Source organism: Trachypithecus francoisi, unplaced genomic scaffold (genome assembly GCF_009764315.1).
Source record: "Trachypithecus francoisi isolate TF-2019V2 unplaced genomic scaffold, Tfra_2.0 Lachesis_group21, whole genome shotgun sequence".
NCBI classification, from domain to species: Eukaryota; Metazoa; Chordata; class Mammalia; order Primates; family Cercopithecidae; genus Trachypithecus; species Trachypithecus francoisi.
In genome coordinates this window covers 28,332,817-28,355,455 of record NW_022681467.1, presented here as the reverse complement: position 1 = coordinate 28,355,455, position 22,639 = coordinate 28,332,817, and the positions used below count along the sequence as shown (strand labels likewise).

Sequence of the window (22,639 nt, the reverse complement as noted above, 5' to 3'; positions counted from 1 at the left end):
CTTGTTTTGGAATGAACAAATGCTCTCTTACATGAGCTGGCCTGATGGATTTCTAGAGCTTTGGCAAAACTGCATACAGTAACTTGTTCAAGTTTCAAAAACCCTCTGAGGCAAGTATTAAAATTCCCATTTTATAGAGGAAGAAACTGTGGGGCAGAGTTGAAGTTGCTTACACAGGGCTACAGATACCTAAGGACAAACACAGTTATCTGCCTGATGCCAGAATCCATGCCCTGGCCACATACCTGGGATTATATTTCTTAAGATCCCTAAGCCTACGGCTACTGAAAAAATTCTAGTTGAATGCTGAATGAATATCTAGAACGCTATTTTTTGGAAACGTTTTGGGGTTTTTTTTTTTTTTTACCTGCACTGCTAGAACTGAGAGGTTTCTTCGGTTTATTCAGAGCTGGAGCAACAAGGGAAGGAGCCACTGCAGTTTCTTGACCTTGTCTGGCAGCCACAGGGTCATAGTCTTTTCCATCATAGTTTGCATCAAAAAACTTCTTGAACCACTGAACGAATTCAAAATTGTCCTGAAACTTTCCTTTTACTAATTTGTCCACAGGAATTATCTGCAGAGAAAAACAACTGTTTAGCCCAAAACAAGAGGCTTTGGCAAGCATCAAACTAGTCCATGCCATCAATTCATTATAAGGCTCTGCCAAAAGGAGAAAAAAATATTTTAGAGACCTTAGGGCTAAGTAAGCCCCTAAATTTATAAAGCAAGTTTCATGCAGTTTGCCTTCAAGAGTACCTACACCCCTCCCCACTCTCTCAAATTTATGAAAAGGAATCAGAAACAAAAACGGAACAAGTATCATGTAAGTCACATACACACATCCAAGCACATCCTAAGACGTGATACAAGTGTCATTATGCTATAAAGAGTAGGTCTGCCATATAACTTGCATGGCCACAGTGCCTATCACAAAGCATGAAATCCACTGCATAGGCCAGGCACGGTGGCTCATGTCTGTAATCCCAGCACTTTGGGAGGCCAAGGCAGGCAGATTGCTTAAGCCCAGGAGTTTGAGACCAGCCTGGGCAACATGGTGACAACCTCGACTCTACCAAAAATACAAAAAAATGAGCCAGGTGTGGTGGCATGCACTTATGGTCCCAGCTCCTTGGGAGGCTGAGACTGGACTGCTTGAGCCCAGGAGACAGAGACTGCAGTGAGCCGAGACTGTGCCACTGCACTCCAGCCTGGGTGACAGAGACAGAGAGAGACCTCATTGAAAAAAAAGGGAAGACCTCTCTTTCCCTAAGCGGCCTGAGGTAATCTGTAAAAATGGTTCGCTATTCACTTGACCCGGAGAACCCTACCAAATCATGCAAATCAAGAGGTTCCAATCTTCGTGTTCACTTTAAGAACACTCGTGAAACTGCCCAGGCCATCAAGGGTATGCATATTCAAAAAGCCACAAAGTATCTGAAAGATGTCACTTTACAGAAACAGCGCGTACCATTCCGACGTTACAATGGTGGAGTTGGCAGGTGTGCCCAGGCCAAGCAGTGGGGCTGGACACAAGGTCGGTGGCCCAAAAAGAGTGCTGGATTTTTGCTGCACATGCTTAAAAACGCAGAGAGTAATGCTGAACGTAAGGGTTTAGATGCAGATTCTCTGGTCATCGAGCATATCCAAGTGAACAAAGCACCTGAGATGCGCCGACGGACCTACAGAGCTCACAGTCAGATTACCCATACATGAGCTCTCCCTGCCACACTGAGATGATCCTTACTGAAAAGGAACAGATTGTTCCTAAACCAGAAGAGGAGGTTGCCCAGAAGAAAGATATCCCAGAAGAAACTGAAAAAACAAAAACTTACGGCACGGGAGTAAATTCAGCATTAAAATAAATGTAATTAAAAGGAAAAAAAAAAAAGGGAAGAAAAATCCACTGCACAAATCAACCAAAGGCATCTACAATGAACTGTGTTCAAGAAAATTCTGGGCCGGGCGTGGTGGCTCACACCTGTAATCTCAACACTACGGGAGGCCGAGGAGGGTGGATCACTTGAAGTCAGGAGTTCGAGACCAGCCTGGCCAATACGGTGAACCCGTCTCTACTAAAAATACAAAAATTAGCCAAGTGTGGTGGTGGGCACCTGTAATCCCAGCTACTCAAGAGGATGAGGCACGAGAATCACTTGAACCCGGGAGGTGGAGGCTGCAGTGAGCTAAGATTGTGCCACTGCACTCCAGCCTGGGCAATAGAGTGAGACTGTCTCAAAAAAAGAAAAGAAAAGAAAAAAGAATAATTCTAACCTGAAAATAGATCAAGATGCAGAATCAGTCTCAGGATAAATTTTTACAAAATGACATGTTTTCCAAGTTAATTCCAAATCCTATTAAAACATGCTTGCTGGGTGCAGGGCTATGTACCTATAATCCTAGCTATCTTGAGGACTGCTTGAGTCCAGGAATTTAGACCAGCACTGGCAACACAACAAGACCTCATCTCAAAAAACAAAAACACCAAAAAAAAAAAACCCACAAAAAACAATAATAATAAATATACATAAGGACCCTGTAAGTATTTTTACTATACAAGAATACTGTGTTTTCAAGTATTCAAATCACTGAAGTGTTGGCTACAGCTTAACTTTTTAATCTTTTTTAGAGATGGGGTCTTGCTCTGTTGCCCAGGCTGGAGTCTCGTGGTGCAATCATAGCTCACTGCTGCCTCAAACTCCTGAGTCCAAGTGATGCTCCTGCCTCAACCTCCAGAGTAGCTAGGACTACAGGCATGAGCCACCATGCCTGGCTTTTTTTTTTTTTTTGAGACGGAGTCTCGCTGTGTCACCCAGGCTGGAGTGCAGTGGCCAGATCTGCAAGCTCCGCCTCCCGAGTTTACACCATTCTCCTGCCTCAGCCTCCCGAGTAGCTGGGACTACAGGCGCCCGCCACCTCGCCCGGCTAGTTTTGTGTATTTTTTAGTAGAGACGGGGTTTCACCGGGTTAGCGAGGATGGTCTTGATCTCCTGACCTTGTGATCCGCCTGTCTCAGCCTCCCAAAGTGCTGGGATTACAGGCTTGAGCCACCGCGCCCGGCCCTATGCCTGGCTTTTAACTATCTTTTAATCTCCAAATATTCCAGTTGCAATGTATTATAAAAAGAATATATGCAATTATATATACACCCCCGACAAATGTAATCTGCATGATACTGAAGCATTCACAAATATTACCACTGTACTCATTTCAATAACCCAGAAATACGTAGCATGGGACAGAATTAGATATAAAACAAAATTGGCCATGCTAACCGTTGAGGTACATGAGAGATCATTACATTATTTACTATTTATTATTTATACACTATTATTACTTTTATATACTTTAGACATTTTCCATATTCAAAAAATAAAATACAATTCCACAAAAATGAAAGCAAAATTACTGTATATAAGCTATATCTACTTAAACTATGCCTGGAAACTAAGTGATATTCTTATACTATAAATGCCTATTTTATATATTGTAGAGACAGAACTAAAATTTAAAAGAAAACCTGATTTCAAAATACATAAAAACCAGACACACCAGCAAGATAACTGGGGGTGTTACCACCTTTGCCAAAGAAAAAAAAAAGTTATCCCCCCAAAAATGACTTAAAAGGATAAACCCTTCACAAAGGTGGGGGAAGGGAAAAACTACTTAATCTATTATCTAGTAAAATAGAGGTAATGTTTGTGCTAAACCATGCCCGGTGGACCATGTTTCTGTTCCCTCAAAAAACTTTGGGGGCAGAAAGGAGTTTTCCAGCACCCACCACGGAGCCTCCTTGTATCCTTCTGTAAAAAGCAAGTATTTCTAGAATCTTCTCCACCTCAGCCTCCAACGTGGTGGGATTACGGGTGTAACCCACCGCGCCTGGCCTACAATCTTCTCTATTGGAACTATTCTACATACAGTATGCTTTTACAGAAGTAAATCCAGATTAAGAGAGTTAGATTTCAGACTACTAGAGATTACACAAGTAATTATTTTTAAATAAAAATCACTGTACAAATTTACAGGCTGATTCCTCTAAACAGTTACTAACTTCACAGATGATGAAGAAAGAAACAAGAAAGGGGAATAGGGGCAAGAAGGGAGAGGGAAACTGCTCCCAGTAAATTCTGTGTTAACTGAGAAAAGTTAACTAGATAAATTAAGAATAAAAAGAAAATGTCCAAAGTCATAAGCTAGCATCTATATCCTTAGGAATGATCATTAATTAAGGAACATTAACCGCAGTAAAAGATAACATTTACTTACTTTGTCAACACCCATTCTCTTAAAACCGGCTTGTAGTATTTTGAAGTTCTGGATGTACTCGTGTTCTAGCTTAGCCTGGAATTTCACTTTCTTCAAGGCAATGGAGCCCGGGAACAGCATGTCCATAAACTGACAATAGGCAGCCCCTGAATGAACAGCAGCAACAGAAAAATACAATTAAAGAAGCAGGGTGAACTTCTTCCCAGACCCACTTAAACCAAACACAATTTTAAAAGCTGTGAAGTAGATCTACAAACACCAAAAGCTTCACTGATTTCATGTGAAGTCAATTTTTAAAATCTATAACAAGACTGTGGTTTTCACCCCATATATGCTACAACGTACTTGCAACCCAGACGTCTATAACAAGGAGAAAAGGAATGTTTCTACAAAATTTTAAAACTCCTGTTCTTTATTGGTAATCATCATAACAATAAAATGACCACTAGAAAGAAAAATGAATGCCCAAAATACAGGTAACAGAAGTGACATTTTCTGATTTTTCACAAAGATATACCCTCCTCTTCATGAGGGGATTTCCAAGATCCATCCTTGATCTAGATTAAAAAACATTTTTTTCCCTAAGATGTCTGTCTCCCTGGGCTTTTTACATCTGTAAATACATTTAACCTATCATTTCTTTTCTTTTCTTCTTTTTTGTTGAAGCAGGGTCTCACTGTCGCCCAGGCTGGAGTGCAGTGGCACAATCTCAGCTCACTGCAACTTCTGCCTCCGAGGCTCCCTCTGGAGTAGCTGGGCTATAGGCTCGTGTGACCAACGCCCAACTAGTTTTTTATTCTTTTTGTAGAGCACCCGGCCAACCCGTCATTTAATTAACAAAGCTGAATAGAAGACATTTTGTGTTCCTCTATTAAATTTTTTGTTTTGTTTTTTTGAGACAGCGTCTTGCTCTATCACCAAACTGGGGTGCAGTGGCGCAATCTCGGCTCACCGCAACCTCCGTCTCCTGAGTTCAAGCAATTCTCTTGCCTCAGCCTCCCGAGTAGCTGGGATTACAGGCATCCCGCCACTACACCCAGATAATTTTTTGTATTTTCAGTAAAGACAGAGTTTCAACATGTCGGGCAAGCTGGTCTCGAACTCCTGACCTTGTGATTCACCTGCCTCGGCTTCCCAAAGTGCTGGGATTACAGACGTGAGCCACCGCGCCCAACTTTTTTTTTTTTTTTTTTTTTTTAAGACTTACTATGGCCAACCGCAGTGGCTCATGCCTGTAATCCCAGCACTTTGGGAGGCCAAGGCGGGCATATAACCTGAGGTCAGGAGTTAGAGACCAGCCTGACCAACATGGTGAAACCGTGTCTCTACTAAAAATACAAAATTAGCCGGCTGTGGTGGTGCATGCCTGTGCCTGTAATCCCAGCTACTCGAAGGCTGTGGAAGGAGAATTGCTTGAATCTGGGAGGTGAAGGTTGCGGTGAGCCGAGATCGTGCCACTGCACTTCAGCCTGGGCAACAAGAGTGAAACTCTGGGCCAGGCGCGGTGGCTCACACCTCTAATCCCAGCACCTTGGGAGGCCGAGGCGGGCAGATCACCTAAGGTCAGGAGTTCGAGACCAGCCTGACCAACATGGAAAAACTCCGTCTCTACTAAAAATATAAAATTAGCCAGCTGTGGTGGTGCATGCCTATAATCCCAGCTACTCAGGAGGCTGAGGCAGGAGAATCGCTTGAACTTGGGAGGTGGAAGTGGTGGTGAGCCGAGATTGTACCCATTGCACTCCAACCTGGGCAACAAGAGCAAAACTCTGTCTCTGAAAAAAAAAAAAAAGAAAGAAAAAAAATTATCCAGGCATGGTGGTGGCGCATGCCTATAGTCCTGGCTACTCAGAAAGCTGAGGTGGAAGGATCACCTGAGTCTGAGAGGTTGAGGCTGCAGTAAGCCATGATCAGGCCACTACACTGTCTCAAAAAAAAAACAAAACAAAAAAAAAAAAACTCTGGCTCAAAAATAAATAAAGACTATGATAAGGCCAGGCACAGTGGCTCATGCCTATAATCTCAGCACTTTGGAAGCAGGTGGATCGCTTGAGTCCAGGAGTTCGAGACCAGCCTGGGCAACATGGTGAAACCCTGTCTCTACAAAAAATACCAAAATTAGCTTGGGGTGTTGGCATGCCCTTTTCATTTCAGTTACTCAGGAGGCTGAGGTGGGAGGATCACTTGAGCCCAGGAGGTTGAGACTGTAGTGAGCCATGATCGTATCACTGCACTCCGGCCTGGGGGACAGAGAGAGACTTCGTCCCAAAAAACAAAGAGACTGCTATAATAAATTATTGCAGTATTTCATCCCATTTCATTCCTTCCCCCACTTGCCCATTTTTTTTTCCAAAAAGTGTTTTATTAGTGCTTAAACTTTTTGGAAGATTATTTCTCTAATGCTTACAAACTGAACTCTCCTAATTCAGAGCAGGCTTCATTGTGTACTTTACTGCCCTTCCAAAGTTAATTTGCCAAAGGAACAAGCTTGGGAAGCTAAACCAGTGGCTAAACAGTAAGTGATCTGCAGAATTCAAGACTGCCATAAAATGCATATTCAACTTACTTGAGGTCAGACCAAACCAGTTCTCTGCTGGTTCCAGCATTTAGTTACCATTATTTTTGGAAATTCAACATAAAGACAGCAGGGGCACTTCAGTGACCAGAGTGACATTTTTAGTAGAAAGGATCTTCAGAAGGTTAAGGCCTTGATTTTTGAGGTGACTGATTTATTTACTCATCCAACAAAAGTACGCTGAGGGCATTTTTTTGCTTTCTTATTTTTTTTTGAAATGGAATTTCACTCTTGTTGCCCAGGCTGGGGTGCAATGGTACGATCTTGGCTCACCGCAACCTCCACCTCCCAGGTTCAAGCAATTCTCCTGCCTCAGCCTCTCGAGTAGCTGCGATGCAGGCATGCGCCACCCTGCCTGGCTAATTTTGTATTTTTAGTAGAGACAGGGCTTCTCCATTTTCGTCAGGCTGGTCTCGAACTTCTGACCTTGGGTGGTCTGAGTGTCTCGGCCTCCCAAAGTGCTGGGATTACAGGCGTGAGCTACCGCGCCTGGACAAACCAACTTTTTTTTAAAAACCCAAACAGAAGACAATCTATTAAGCAACTATATCCACAGTGCTATTTTACCCAGTACTATTTTATGCAATTTAAAAAAAAAAAAATTGGCCAAGTACAGTGGCTCACACCTGTAATCCCAACACTTTGGAAGGCCAGGGCAGGTAGATCACCTGAGGTCAGGAGATTGAGACCAGCCTGACCAACATGGTGAAACCTCATCTCTATTAAAAATACAAAAAAATTGGCCGGGCGTGGTGGCATATGCCTGTCGTCCCAGCTGCTCGGGAACCTGAGGCAGGAGAATCGCTTGAAACCGGGAGGTGGAGGTTGCAGTGAGCCAAGATCGCACCATTCATTGCACTCCAGTCTGGGAGACAGAGCAAGACTCCATCTCAAAAAAAAAAAAAAAAAGGGATAACATTTATACATGAAACTGTTTACCAAAATTGCACAGGAGTTAAAAAAAAAAAAAAAAAAAGGTCAATGACTTATGAATGAAATGGGTTACCAAAATTGTACAGGAATTAAAAAAAAAATCTTCATTTCCCTATTTCTAAAAAGAGAAAGAATCAATTACATCAATATTGGCATCCACTCCTCCTGACAGACTTTTATGCGAGTATGATTCTCTTCATATTTCTTTTTCTCTTTTAGAGACAGGGTTTTGTCATGTTGCCCAGGCTGGTCTCAAACTCCTGGGCTCAGGTGATCCTCTCATTTCGGCCTCCCAAAGTGCTGGATTACAGATATGAGCTACCTCAAGACCTAACTATTCATAACCAGAAGAAAATGACTTCCTATCTTCTGTTTTGTTTTGCTTTAAGTAAAGCAAGGGAAAAATCAAGGAGGTGCTTGAAGACTTAGGCAAAAATGTTTGAAGAGGCCAGGCACGGTGGCTCATGCCTGTAATCCCAGCATTTTGGGAGGCCGAGGCAGGCGGATCACAAGGTCAGGAGATCGAGACCATCCTGGTTAACATGGTGAAACCCCATCTCTACTAAAAATACAAAAAAAATTAGCCAGGTGTGGTGGTGGGTGCCTGTAGTCCCAGCTACTCCGGAGGCTGATGCAGGAGAATGGCATGAACCTGGGGGGCAGAGCTTGTAGTGAGCGGAGATCACGCCACTGCACTCCAGCCTGGGTGACAGAGCGAGACTCTGCCTCAAAAAGAAAAAAAAAAGTTTGAAGAAATACTTCCTTGATCAGAAGTGTGACTTGATAAAACTAGTACCTCAGAAAGGCTCCAGACTTACTCAATATAAAAGGGAAGGTGGGGGCTGGGAACTTAGAAGGAACTTAGTGTTCCTTCAGTAAGGAGGCCACTGCAGCAGCAGTGAGCAATCTGAAAAGGGGCTGGATCTAGAAGATCCTTCAGAAGACAAATAAAACTGTGAATTAGCCTCAAAAGATGCTTCTCAGGCCTGGGACACTGGAAGAAAAGGTGGAATCATGGCTCCAAATGGAGTACCTGGAAAAAGGAGCTAGCCTGAGAAGAAAACAAAGCTGGGATTTTAAGTAATGACAGGCAGGGCAAAAGTATCCCATAAACAGAAACATCAGACCAGATCTGAGCTGAGGGAGGCCTGGTTAGGGGTGTGATAACACACTCTCAGGGCAGGAGGACTATGGCATTAGCAGTGCAGCAAAAGCAAGATCGCCAAGCTGTCTTACATGAACTCAAGGGCTGTTGGGGCCCCACATTAAGCTGAGGAGAAAGGAACCTACCATTTGCCTGGGAACATCAACACCTTTGCTGCGAAGGAACCCATAAAGGAGGCCAGGCTGGAGGGAGAAGACAAGGAGAAGGGGAAAGCCAAATACATTCAGTGAGGCCCTCTACATGTGCAGAGGACCAAGCTTTGCCCTTGAGAAAATGGAGAGGGGCCTGAATATGGAATGCAACACAGGAACAATTCACAAAAGCAACCTGTACTCCTTTTCTGACAAAAGCAAGCTCTCATAAAAATCATTCTCTTTGACCAGGGTTTTCCTCATGATAACTATCTTTCCAAAATACTTGATGACTACCTCTCCAAACTACGGAGACTACAGAATGTATTAATGAATCTTGAAACAACCTGCCAACTCTTCACTGAAAGCTATCCTTGCCTAATCTCCCCTCTACCATATCCAAGCAAAGACTCAGCTCACTGTTGGGGGTAGGGGAGCCCATTGTCAACAAAATTTGGCCACTTCAAGGCAGCTGGCAGATTAACACAGGACCTCAGCACTTTGCCCTCTCAAGGGAGAAACTTATTCCTACTTTGTAAAGCTGTGTTTGGTCTGCTAGATCCTCTGCGCAACAGAGCTAGGGGGGATCTGGCACCAGCGTCAAAAGCTGGAATTCTCCTTGGGCCTCAGAAAGCACAAGGAGTTGAGGAGCCTCACTTTCTCTGACTCCAATCCCCTGGCAGCAGGCCTTCTTCAGAGAGACAATGTCTGTGTCTCATCCTGTCTGCTCTCGTCCTGGAAGCAAGACCCCATTTTCTAAACACCAATGTGAAACACAATGCGACCATCTACATACTCCAAGAGACATCCTATACGGCTTTCTTTTTTTTCTTTTGAGATGGAGTCTTGCTTTGTCACCCAGGTTGGAGTGCAGTGGCACAATCTTGGCTCACTGCAACCTCCATCTCCTGGGTTTATGTAATTCTCCTGCCTCAGCCTCCCAAGTAGCTGGGATTACAGGCATGCGCCACTACGCCTAGCTAATTTTTGTATTTTTAGTAGAGAGAGAGAGTTTCACCATATTGGTCAGGCTGGTCTTGAACTCCCGACCTCAAGGGATCCACCCACCTCAGCCTCCCAAAGCGCTGGGATTACAGGCGTGAGCCACCACGCCCGGCCTCTATATGGCTTTCAAGAAGACGAGTTAAGAATGAGCAAGTTTGTTTACAAATCACAGTTAAGTGTCCTGCACTTACCCTTTTCTACTGGGAAAAAGCACTTCATCTGGGAAAAGTAGCAGACATCAGACAAAACTGACATACCACCCAGGCGCAGTGGCTCACACCTGTCTAGGACTTTGAGAGGCCGAGGTGGGCGGATCACAATGTCAGGAGTTTGAGACCAGCCTGACCAACACGGTGAAGCACCGTCTCCACTAAAAATACAAAAATTACATTTTTTTTACATTATGGGTGGCATGCACCCGTAATCCCAGCCACTCAGGAGGCTGAGGCAGGAGAATCCCTTGAACCTGGGAGGCGGAGGTTGCAGTGAGCCAAGATCACTCCACTGCACAGCAGCCTGGGTAACAAAGCGAGACTCAGTCTCCAAAAGAAAAAAAGGTAACTGACATACCTCACAGATTTTATAGTGAAACAGAATCACTGTAACTATATGTAATTTACATTTGTAATTTACATTTGTTTAATCCCCTCCAAATGTTTCTCTAAAAGATATAACATGTATGCAGCAGGATGCATGTGGGCTGTGTGCTCAGAAAGACCTGGCTCAAAACCAGGTTCTGTAATACATAAGCTATGCCCCAGGGTGAGTCTCCTCATCTGTAAAAGGAGGATGTGCCCCCACCAAATGACCTGCACTCATTTGCAGGGTCTGGCACACAATCAGTATCTGAGAGCTGTTATTATAGGTGATTCACACACTGGCCAACAAGTGGGCCAGGTATCGCTGCCCCAGTTCACAGATGAAGAACTAAAACATTAAGGGTCTTGTCAAAAGTCACATGGCTCAGAGCAGACTGAAGCCTCTTTATGCCCAGTCCTGTCTGCAACAGCTCCCTGCCTGAATGAGATAAACCTAGAGCCCAATCAGCACATACACAACTTATCTAAACATTCAAGATCACATTTTCCAATTAACTACGTGAAATAGACTTTGGAATATATTTACAGAAAGAGGTAAATTTTAGAGAGAATTGCTGGTGAAAAAGCTGGCTCCAGTGAAAACTAGGATGACCTCATACCCACATTAGTCACAGATCACAGGTCAAACAAGTGCTTTAAAAGCCTCACACAAATGGGGATAGGGAAATAATGAGGAAAATAACAGAAAATGGTGGGGGGGGACACAGCACAGATCTAAGGCTAACAACCTGTTGTCTATGATCAACAAAGTAATTAATGCTGAATAAACACAACTCTTGGGCACCATGTGTTACTCTACAGCTTCACACGTAGTCTCCATCTGACCATCTGTAAAATCAAGATTAAATACACCTCACCAAGGAAATAACAAGACAAGCCAATGAAACTAAGACCGAGACCAGGACCCCAGCTATAAAATAAGGGCAGAAGCTGAACTCAAAAAAATAAATAAACAAATAATTCTATAAGCAATGGCAATAATTTTTAGACGGAGTCTCGCTCTGTCACCCAGGGTGGAGTGCAGTGGCGCCATCTCGGCTCACTGCAACCTCCGCCTCCCAGGTTCAAGCGATTCTCCTGCCTCAGCCTCCCGGGTAGCTGGACTACAGGTACGTGCCACCACACCCCGCTAATTTTTTGTATTTTTAGTAGAGACGGGGTCTCACTATGTTGGTCAGGCTAGTCTCAAACTCTTGACCTCATGATCCACCCGCCTCGGCCTCCCAACGTGCTGAGATTATAGGCGTGAGCCACCGTACCCTGCCAAGCAATGGCAATAATTTAAGATCGATCCAATGACGAGTTGATGGGTGCTGACGAGTTGATGGGTGCAGCACACCAACATGGCACAAGTATACATATGTAACAAACCTGCACATTATGCACACGTACCCTAGAACTTAAAGTATAATTTAAAAAAAAAAAAAGATCGATCCAGGGCAGGCACAGTGGCTCATGAATAGTGAGTGAATAGTAGCCGGCTTGAATAGTGGAATTATAAGTTTTGTTTTTTTTTTTTTTTTGGATACAGAGTTTCACTCTTGTTGCCCAGGCTGCAGTGCAATGGTGTGATCTCGGCTCATCGCAACCTCTGCCTCCCGGGTCCCAGTTCGAGTAGTTCTCCTGCCTCAGCCTCCTGAGTAGCTGGGATTACAGGCATGTGCCACCACACCCAGCTAATTTTTGTATTTTTAGCAGAGATGGGGTTTCACCATGTCGGCCAGGTTGGTCTCGATCTCCTGACCTCGTGATCCGCCCGCCTCGGCCTCCCAAAGTGCTGGGATTACAAGCGTGAGCCACCGCACCGGCATGAGGCATTTTTTATTTTCTTCTTTCTAGTTTCCCACATGTCATACAATTAGCATATATAGAAAGAGACCATGTTTTTGCTCTTGCTTTAAATCATTACTTCTTTTTTGTCTTTTTGAGACAGTCTCACTCTTATCACCCAGGATGGAGTGCAGTGGCACGATCTTTGCTCACGGTAATCTTTGCCTCCCGGGTTCAAGCAATTCTCCTGTCTCAGCCTCCAGAGTAGCTGGGATTACAGGCGCCTGCCACCACCCCTGACTAATTTTTTTGTAGTTTTAGTAGAGACAGGGTTTCACCACGTTGACCAGGTTGGTCTTGAACTCCTGACCTCAGGTGATCTGCCTGCCTCGGCCTCCCAAAATGCTGGGATTACAAATGTGAACCACCATACCCAGTCTTTAAATCATTACATCTTTGTCAAATTGTTGTTAAACAGTAGTTCCATAAAATTGTGGCTGAAATGACACTTGCTTGACTTTGATCTTGTGCTTCTTGGGAATAAGAAATGCCACTGATGAACTAACATAAAACTAGAACAGTTTTATGTTAGTAGTTAGTACAGACAGTAGTTAGTACAATTACTGTCCTCAAATAAAACATGAAATCTGAATGCACAATAATAGACACCAAGAAGTCGGGGCTGAGCTCCAGGCCTCAGAATGCAGTCTCTAGAGCAGAAGATGGTGGACCTGCAAGCGAGAGCATACTCTTTATTTAAGTTCTGGCCAGGCACGGTGGCTCATGCCTGTAATCCCAGCACTTTGGTAGACTGAGGCAGGCAGATCATTTGAGGTCTGGAGTTCGACCTCATGGTGAAACCCCATCTCCACCAAAAATACAAAAAAATTAGCGAGGTGTGGTGGTGCGCGATTGTAGTCCCAGGTACTTAGGAGGCTAAAGTAGAAGAATCACTTGACCTTGGGAGGCGAAGGTTGCAGTGAGCCAAGATTGCACCACTGCACTCCAGCCTGGGTAACAGAACCAGACCCCATCTCAAAAATAAAATAATAAACAATTAAAAAATGCAGGGCACGGTGGCTCATGCCTGTAATCCCAGCACTTTGGGAGGCTGAGGCAGGTGGATCACAAGGTCAGGAGATCAAGACCATCCTGACTAACATGGTGAAACCCCATCTCTACTAAAAAAAAAATACAAAAAAATTAGCCAGGCGTGGTGGCGGGCGCCTGTAGTACCAGCTACTTGGGAGACTGAGGCAGGAGAATGGCGTGAACCTAGGAAACGGAGCTTGCAGTAAGCCAAGATCACGCCACTGCACTCCAGCCTGGGCGACAGAGCAAGTCTCAAAAAAAAAAAAAATAGTATAGTTCCTTTTTGAAGCAGAAGCAAAGACAGAGCTGAGAGGAAGAAACAGGGTGGCCCTAACAAAGACCCTGAACCTCTCTGTGTGGCTTTGCAGTCAGATACAGGCCTTCACATTCCTGAAAAACCTACAGGCTTTCCTAGAAAAATGATCTAGATGATTTGTCTTACCTGAGCACAACTGCTCGATCTTTGTCAGATTCAACTGCAGAGACTCATTGATCCAAGCCAGCATGTCATGTCGACTTAGGTTATCACTGGTCACCGACGTTGAGTATACGTTCACTGCCATCTTCTAAAGCATGGGAGGAAAAAAGAAGGGCCCATGTTACAGTAGGCATGCAAGTAACGGCAAGTGTTTCCTAGAGAGTCACCAAGAGCAAACCTGCAGGAACACTCAATTTTACTTTTATTTTTATTTATTTTTATTTATTTTTATTTTTGAGACGGAGTCTTGCTCTGCCACCCAGGCTGGAGTGCAGTGGCCGGATCTCAGCTCACTGCAAGCTCCGCCTCCCGGGTTTATGCCATTCTCCTGCCTCAGCCTCCCAAGTAGCTGGGACTACAGGCGCCCGCCTTGTCGCCCGGCTAGTTTTTTGTATTTTTAAGTAGAGACAGGGTTTCACCGTATTAGCCAGGATGGTCTCGATCTCCTGACCTCGTGATCCGCCCGTCTCGGCCTCCCAAAGTGCTGGGATTACAGGCTTTAGCCACCGCGCCCGGCCTATTTTTATTTTTTTTGAGACAGAGTCATACTCTGTCGCCCAGGCTGGAGCACAGTGGCGCGACCTCGGCTCACTGCAACCTCCCGAGTTCAAGTGATTCTCCTGCCTCAGCCTCCTGAGTAGCTGGGATTACAGGTGTGCACCACCACACCCGGCTAATCTTTGTATTTTTAGTAGAGATGGGGTTTCACCGTGTTAGCCAGGCTGGTCTTGAACTACTGGCCTCAGGTGATCCGCTCACCTTGGCCTCCCAAAGTTCTGGGATTACAGGTGTGAGCCACCATACCCAACCTAGGAATACTGAATTTTTAAGCCTCACCTTCTTCCCCAAGAGGCCAAACGAAACCTGGCCACAGAACCTGGATTTCCGCATACAAACACGACCTGAAATGAACTGTCCAACACGAGTCAGCCTAAAATTGAGGCCCCATTTTAATGTGATTAATATACAATTCTAAACTATAAGAGGCATTAAACAAGGGGATGAGTAAGTGCTTTATCATGGGAGGCAGATGCACAAACGAGAATGCTTCTGTTTAGAAAACATCAACCCAAGCTTACCCATTAAGCTATCAAAATGGGCCTGGCGCTGTGGCTCACGCCTGTAATCCCAGCACTTTTGGACACTGAGGCGGGTGGATCACGAGGTCAGGAGATTGAGACCATCCTGGCTAACACGGTGAAACCCCATCCCTACTAAAAATACAAAAAATTAGCCAGGCGTGGTGGCAGGCGCCTGTAGTCCCAGCTACTCTGGAGGCTAAGGCAGGAGAATGGCATGAACTTGGGAGGTGGAAATTGCGGTGAGCTGAGATCGCACCACTGCACTCCAGCCTGGGCGACAGAGTGAGACTCCATCTCAAAAAAAAAAAAAGATATCAAAATGTTTGCAATTTTCTTTAGATTTTTTTTTTTTTTTTGCTTGTTTTTGAGATGGAGTCTTGCTCTGTTGCCCAGACTGGAGTGCAATGGCACGATCTCAGCTCACTGCAACCTCTGCCTCCCAGGTTCAAGTGATTCTCCTGCCTCAGCCTGTCAAGTACCTAGGATTACAGGCGCATGCCACCACGCCTGGCTAATTTTTTCTATTTTTAGTAGAGACAGGATTCCAGCATGTTGGCCAGGCTGGTCTCGAACTCCTGACCTCAGGTTATCCACCCACCTCGGTCTCCCAAAGCGCTGGGATTACGGGCATGAGCCACCACGCCTGGCCCAATCTTTATTAATTCCTGTTTATAGTTTTCACTACTTCCCAAATTTTCCTTAAAGACTATACTAGGCCAGGCACACTGGCACATACATGCCTGTAATCCCAGCACTTTGGGAGGCTGAGGTGGGAGGATCACCTGAGTCCAAGAGGTTGAGGCTGCAGTGAGCCATGTTCACAGGACTGCACTGCAGCCTGGGCAACACAGTGAGATCCTATCTCCAAAAAAAAAAAAAACTATAAATAATTTCATAATTGAAAAAGCAAATCAGCTTTTCAATACCTAGATATAAAAAAGGTGGTATCAAATGACCTTACAAGTGAAGAATCCTTGTAGTTAATTCTCTGCAGAGCTACCTGGGGATGGTAGGGCATCTGAGGGCCTAAGTGCCAGATGCTTCACAGACACTTGTTTAACCCTGACAGCCCTCTGCAATGTTCACTTCATGTCCCTCATTTTACAGGTGAGGACAAGAGAGGCCCTCGGGGTTGGCAGGCAAGCCTGCCCAGCCCCAGCCTCCACATTCTCTTCCCTCCCTTTTCTGCTAGGCTTTCAAATTCAAAACAATAAACACACAGCAATGAGTCTAATTTTCAAATGCTAGTAAACGTGGGTGTTATTGTCTATGAGCACCAGTTTAGTCAATCCTCACTCATTTTACAAATGTCTACCAGCTCTACCACGTGCTACGCACTGTTCTAGGGACCAGGAAACAGAGAAGCAAAAGACAAGGTGCCTGTCCACAGGGAGTTCACATTCTAGTGGTGCAAAGTCTGATACTGACCAAATACACCAACAAACATCATTTCATACCAACCACTTATGCAACGGGGTTTAGGGAATGTGGTCAGAGGAAGCCTCTCTGAGGTGAACAGGTGAGCTTAAGGATCAGAAGGAAGTAGCCACATGAAGCTGTAGAGATAGGACATTCCAACCCAGCCAGCAACAGGCAGAGCAGAACCTGAGGTGGGAACAGAAGTCAAGAGGCCAGACCATGAACGGGCTCTGCATGGTCTATGGGACCATAACTATGGGAAGGAGTTAGGATTTTATTCTATTAAGAAATCCTGGCTGGGCGCGGTGGCTCAAGCCTGTAATCCCAGCACTTTGGGAGGCCGAGACGGGCGGATCACGAGGTCAGGAGATCGAGGCCATCCTGGTGAACACGGTGAAACCCCGTCTCTACTAAAAAATACAAAAAACGGCCGGGCGCGGTGGCTCAAGCCTGTAATCCCAGCACTTTGGGAGGCCGAGACAGGCGAATCACGAGGTCAGGAGATCGAGACCATCCTGGCTAACACGGTGAAACCCCGTCTCTACTAAAAATACAAAAAACTAGCCGGGTGAGGTGGCGGGCGCCTGTAGTCCCAGCTACTCCGGAGGCTGAGGCAGGAGAATGGCGTGAACCCGGGAGGCGGAGCTTGCAGTGAGCTGAGATCCAGCCACTGCACTCCAGCCCGGGCGACAGAGCAAGACTCCGTCTCAAAAAAAAAAAAAAAAAATACAAAAAACTAGCCGGGCGAGGTGGCGGGCGCCTGTAGTCCCAGCTGCTCAGGAGGCTGAGCCAGGAGAATGGCGTAAACCCGGAGGCGGAGCTTGCAGTAAGCTGAGATCCGGCCACTGCACTCCAGCCTGGGCGACAGAGCGAGACTCCGTCTCAAAAAAAAAAAAAAGAAAAGAAAAGAAAAGAAATCCACTGTCGGGTTTGTTTTTGAGGTAGGGTGTCACTCTGTCATCCAGGCTGGAGTGCAATGGCACAATCATGGCTCACTGCAGCCCTGACTTCCCAGGCTCAAGCCATCCTCCTGACTCAGCTTCCCAAGTAGCTGGGACTACAGATGGTCACCACCAAGCCCAGCTAATTTTTCAATTTTTTTATAGAGACCAGGTCTCATTTTGTGGCCCAGGCTCAAGCGATCCTCCGCCTCAGCCTCCCACGGTGCTGGGATTACAGGCATGAGCCACCACACTCAGGCACTTTTCAGGTTTTAAGTGGGGTAGAATCTTCTCTCATTACAGTTTGAAAAAGATCACATTGACTACTAGTAGAGAACAGACAGTAGGGAGGGAAGACTCAAGATAAAAGCAGGCTAATCCAGATCTAAATCAAATCCCTGGGCAGTCACCATGAGGACACACAATAAAATACCAGAGATTTCATAGTGACCTAGACACTTACAATTTTCTTCATTTCATAAGACGGCAACATTACCAGTGGGGAGGGGCAGGGGAAAGATGCAGAGCAATTTGGAATAATCCTGAGATCCTAGCCCTTTGCTCTCTTCTGGTACTTCGTTCCCTCCACCTAGTGACTAGGATAGAGTTGGTCTTTCCACGTCGGTCTCCTGCACTAAGCTGCTGCAAGCCTCCTGAATCACCAAGCTACAGAATGTGACAGCCAGAAGAGGCAAATCCACCCATCCAGTCCCCTTTTGATGGGGTGACTGAGGTCTGTAGAGGTCAATAACTTGCCAGGTCTGCGTCCCCTCACATCCCCCCGGCACTTCATTGTGTCTCGCACATAGCAAGCACTCACTACTTGTTTTCAGGTTGGCAGAATAGTGTCAAAGAAAAATGTATCTATATAAACTTGTCAGAAAGCAAATCATCCACAGTCTTACACTTCCCAAATCAGCTGATAAAACCATGTTATGCAAGACACCAACACAATTTAGTTACTGACTCCACTGGGAAATTAATCCCTATGTTTCCAGAGCAATTCATTCGAACCTTTATGATAGGAATTGCCACAATGAATTGTCATTATCTCGTTATTTCCGAACAATTCTCGAACCAGATTTGGGCCAGGAGGCAATCCACTCGATGCAAACAGCTGAGGTTTTCAAGCCAGGAGGACATGGGTTTGAATGTGAGGCAGTCACTCATTAGTTGTGTGATCTTAGGTAAGTTAAACTTAAACTCAATGTACCTCAGTTACCTTACAAGTTAAAGCCACCTATCTGAAAATGGTCAAAGAAGGGTTTAAATTAGATAAGGTACATAAAATATTTGGCATGGCATCTAGTTTCAGAGGCACTAAACAAACAAGATGTAGGGTAGGGACCTTGTCTCATTCATCCTCCTATCTCCAGTGCCAAAAACAGTGCGCCTGAGACCTGCCAGCACTATCTCGCATGGAGATGCACTGCAACAGTCTTCAAATGTGTCTGTGTCAATCTGTTCTTACACAGCAAACCAGAGAGAATGTTCTGAATCACAAATCAGAGCAAGAGTCTCCCTTGTTTAAAATCCCTGAATGAACAAAATACCGTGTGCAAAATCAGGTACCAAGCAGAGACATTCAAACAAAAAAAAACATGGTCCCAGCCGAGCACTTTTAATTTATTAAGGCAACATTCCCATATATACTGTACTGAGTGCCTCATGCTGCCATAAAATCTAAGCAGCTGGTAAAGCCACGTATGTCTCCTGACCACACCCCGGCTCAAAAAAACGTTAATGGCCTTTCATCATCATATAATTTAAAACTTTCATTAGCAGTTCATTAATACCTGGTCCCACGTGCTCCACAAATGCTGCAACCACTAAATACATGGATTAGGCACCATGTGGATGTGCAATAAACATCCACCAACTCAATCAATTAATTGGCTCCTCCTGACAGTCAAAACAGAGCTCCAGCTCATCCTTCCTTCACAATTCCATCACTGGCACCCACGGAAGACCCATGACTACTACACAAATCTCACCCTTACAAGGCTTCCTGATCCAGGTTTCCACCACCATGAAAAAGCTTCCTCAAGCCTACCCAGGGATCTCTCTTCCTTCAGCAGCTCTCCTAGCAAGATCCCAAACCTATATGAATTCAACGCTGGCTCTACAGCACTCTATTACTTTCAAGGCACCACACTGAGCCCTATGCAAAGAGGGAGAAGGAGGTGCCACCAGAAATGAGCCATATGACCATGGGCAAGTCACTTAATCTTCCTGCATCACAAACGGCTCATCTTGTAAAATGGGTAAAACAGTACCTCTGCACAAAGTGGTGGTGAGGATTAAATGAGAATCTACATGAAAACACTTAAGGCCGGGCGCGGTGGCTCAAGCTTGTAATCCCAGCACTTTGGGAGGCCGAGACGGGCGGATCACGAGGTCAGGAGATCGAGACCATCCTGGCTAACATGGTGAAACCCCGTCTCTATTTAAAAAATACAAAAAAAAAAAAAATAGCTGGCCGAGGTGGCGGGCGCCTGGAGTCCCAGCTACTCAGGAGGCTGAGGCAGGAGAATGGCGTGAACCCAGGAGGCGGAGCTTGCAGTGAGCTGAGATGCGGCCACTGCACTCTAGCCTGGGCGACAGAGCGAGACTCCGTCTCAAAAAAAAAAAAAAGAAAAGAAAACACTTAAGCAAAAGGCGCATCACGTCCTAAGCTTCCCTACGTGCCTAAAACTGTGCTAGGCACTTTGACACACCACCACAAAGGGCACATCTGGATCTGTAGCTCTGGACCTCTGGGAGAAAGTGTAATAAAGACGTTAAAAGCCTAGACACTTAAGTCCCAGGCGTGGGTTCAGCCACTTGCTGGGCTGCATAAGACACCCCACCTCTCAGAGTCTCAGACCCCTCATTTGTAAAATGAAAGTAATCTCTCTTGCCGGGGGCGGTGGCTCACGCCTGTAATCCCAACACTTTGGAGGCCGAAGCGGGCAGATCACTTAAGGTCAGGAGTTCGAGAACAGCCTGGCCAACATGGTGAAACCTCGTCTCTACCAAAAATACAAAAATTAGCCGGGCGTGGTGGCGCACGCCCGTAATCCCAATTACTCCGGAGGCTGAGACACCAGAATCGCTTGAACCCGGTAGGCGGAGGTTGCAGTGAGCCGAGATGGCGCCACTGCACGCCTGGGCGACAGAATAAAACTCCGCCTCAAAAAAAAAAAAAGGAAGAAAATAATCTGTCTTAAAGACAGTTAGTATTAAAAGACACAAAGCCACATGGAGCACTTAACATAGTGCTTGACACAGAACAAGTGCCCAACTAACAAAGAGCCGCTATTATCATTACTACTGTTAGTGACATGCCATCAGAGAAGTAGATGCCCCGCCTAACATAACCTCCCTCAATGAGCCTCAGGATCCTCATCCCCAAACTGGGGCAGAGGTCAAGCTCTGCCCTGCAGCATCCTAGGACAACTGTGAAGCAGTGACTGAACTAGCACTGTTGATACCATCCTGTTATATTGTCCTCCTGCTCATCACAATGTGGATTCCTGGAGAGCAAATCTTTGCTCCCGGGAAAACAGCCAGGGTTTATTTAGCACGGTGGCCAACACCTAGTGGGCACTCAATAAACACACACTGAAGAAAGCAGGGAGTCCAAGAGCTGGCTTACTTTCTGCCATACATCGCGCTAAGAGTTTAATGCGGATAGTATTACTGTCCTCGTTTTACAGATGAGGAAGCTGAGATCCAGAGCGGTTAAAGCACCTGTCCAAAGTCACACCGCACAGAACCCAACCCAGGTCTGAACCCACCACCCGATCTTCCGGTCCTCAAGCGACACGGCCTCCTACAATGTGGGTCCCAAGAGCTCCCAGGACGGCCCACCTCGCCCACACCTTCCCAGGGCCCAACCACCCCGGGACCTCCAGCCGCGGCAGCGCAGGGACCACACCTCAGCGGCGGCCCAGAACCCCCACACCCCGGAGCAGCAGCCCCCACTTCCGGGCCGAGACCCCGCCCCCCTGAGCACAGCGCATAGCGCGCCCCCAGGCCCAGCCCGCGCGCGCCGGGTCACGGCCCCGCCCTTCCCCCACCCGGCTCGCACAGCACCGCCGGGTGGAACTGGCCAGGCGCCGCCCGTAGGGCCTGCCCGCGCATGCCTGGCTTTGGCCCACGCGGGCGCCCCCACAGCCGCACTCCCCCGGGCCCGCTGGCCGGCTCACCGGCTCTCAGCAGAACCGCCTCCACTACCCGCAACCGGCTCCGGTTCCGTCTTCGTCTCGTTCAAACCGCCAGACCCCGCCCGCCCGCCCGCGCGATGACCTCACACGCACCCCCCTCCCGTTACGCGCCGACGTAAAGGCTCGTCATCCTCCGCCGGCTCCTTTTATAGAGAGAGACTCAGCCGCCGCGCCGGGGGCGGAGCTTGGCCTCTGATCGACAGAACGGGAGCCGAGGAGCGGGGCCCCGACCGCCTGGGCGACTGCGGCACGTGGTCGGCCGCAGCCAATGAGATCCCGCCTCGGTCCGGTGTGACTCTTTCGGTTACAAAATCCCTATGGCAGTAGCCAAAAAGAAAATTGCTTTTACAATGAATTTTTTTTTTTCTTAGAGATGTATGGAGGTCTCGCTGTGGTGCCCAGGGTGGAATCGAACTCTTGGCCTCAAGCGATCCTCCTGCCTTAGCCTCCCAAAGCGCTGGGATAACAGGCGTGAGCCACCGCGCCCAGCCTTACAATTAATTTCTGTAGGAATGTGTTATTGAATAATAAAGATACCTGATAGACACTTTAGGGAAAGGCTTAGAAGTCAATGTTCTGGGCCGGGTGCGGTGGCTCACGCCTTTAATCCTAGCACTTTGGGAGGCCCAGGTGGGAGAATCACCTGAGGTCAGGAGTTCGAGACCAGCGTGGCCAACATGGTGAAATCCCATCTCTACTAAAAATACAAAAATTAGCCAGGCGTGGTGGCACGCGCCTGTAATCCCAGCTACTTGGGAAGCTAAGGCAGGAGAATCGCTTGAACCTGGGAGATGGAGGTGGCAGTGAGGTGAGACTATACCACTGCACTCCAGCCTGGGTGACAGAGCAAGACTCTGTCCCAAAAAAAAGTCAACGTTCTGTGATGCCCCCCCACATCTGTAATATCATGTGGCATATTTTCTTAGTACCATAAGAAGGCATCTTGTACCTTTACTGTCTGTCTTCTGTGAAGT

At 46.4% G+C, this 22,639-nt stretch overlaps 1 protein-coding gene across 1 annotated transcript in view; it reads right to left on the bottom strand.

The window, feature by feature from the left end:
- Positions 1-21,786, bottom strand: part of MAPRE1 (microtubule associated protein RP/EB family member 1) — a 34,577-nt gene extending 12,791 nt beyond the window's left edge. Inside the window, exons 1-4 of the mRNA XM_033186102.1 lie at positions 21,648-21,786; positions 13,980-14,103; positions 4,268-4,413; positions 368-575 (exon numbers count right to left, since the gene is read on the bottom strand). Of these exons, the coding sequence (XP_033041993.1) occupies positions 368-575; positions 4,268-4,413; positions 13,980-14,100 (475 nt within the window). The 5' untranslated portion in view covers positions 14,101-14,103; positions 21,648-21,786. The remainder of the gene's footprint in view (positions 1-367; positions 576-4,267; positions 4,414-13,979; positions 14,104-21,647) is intronic.
- Positions 21,787-22,639: the final 853 nt, after the last annotated feature.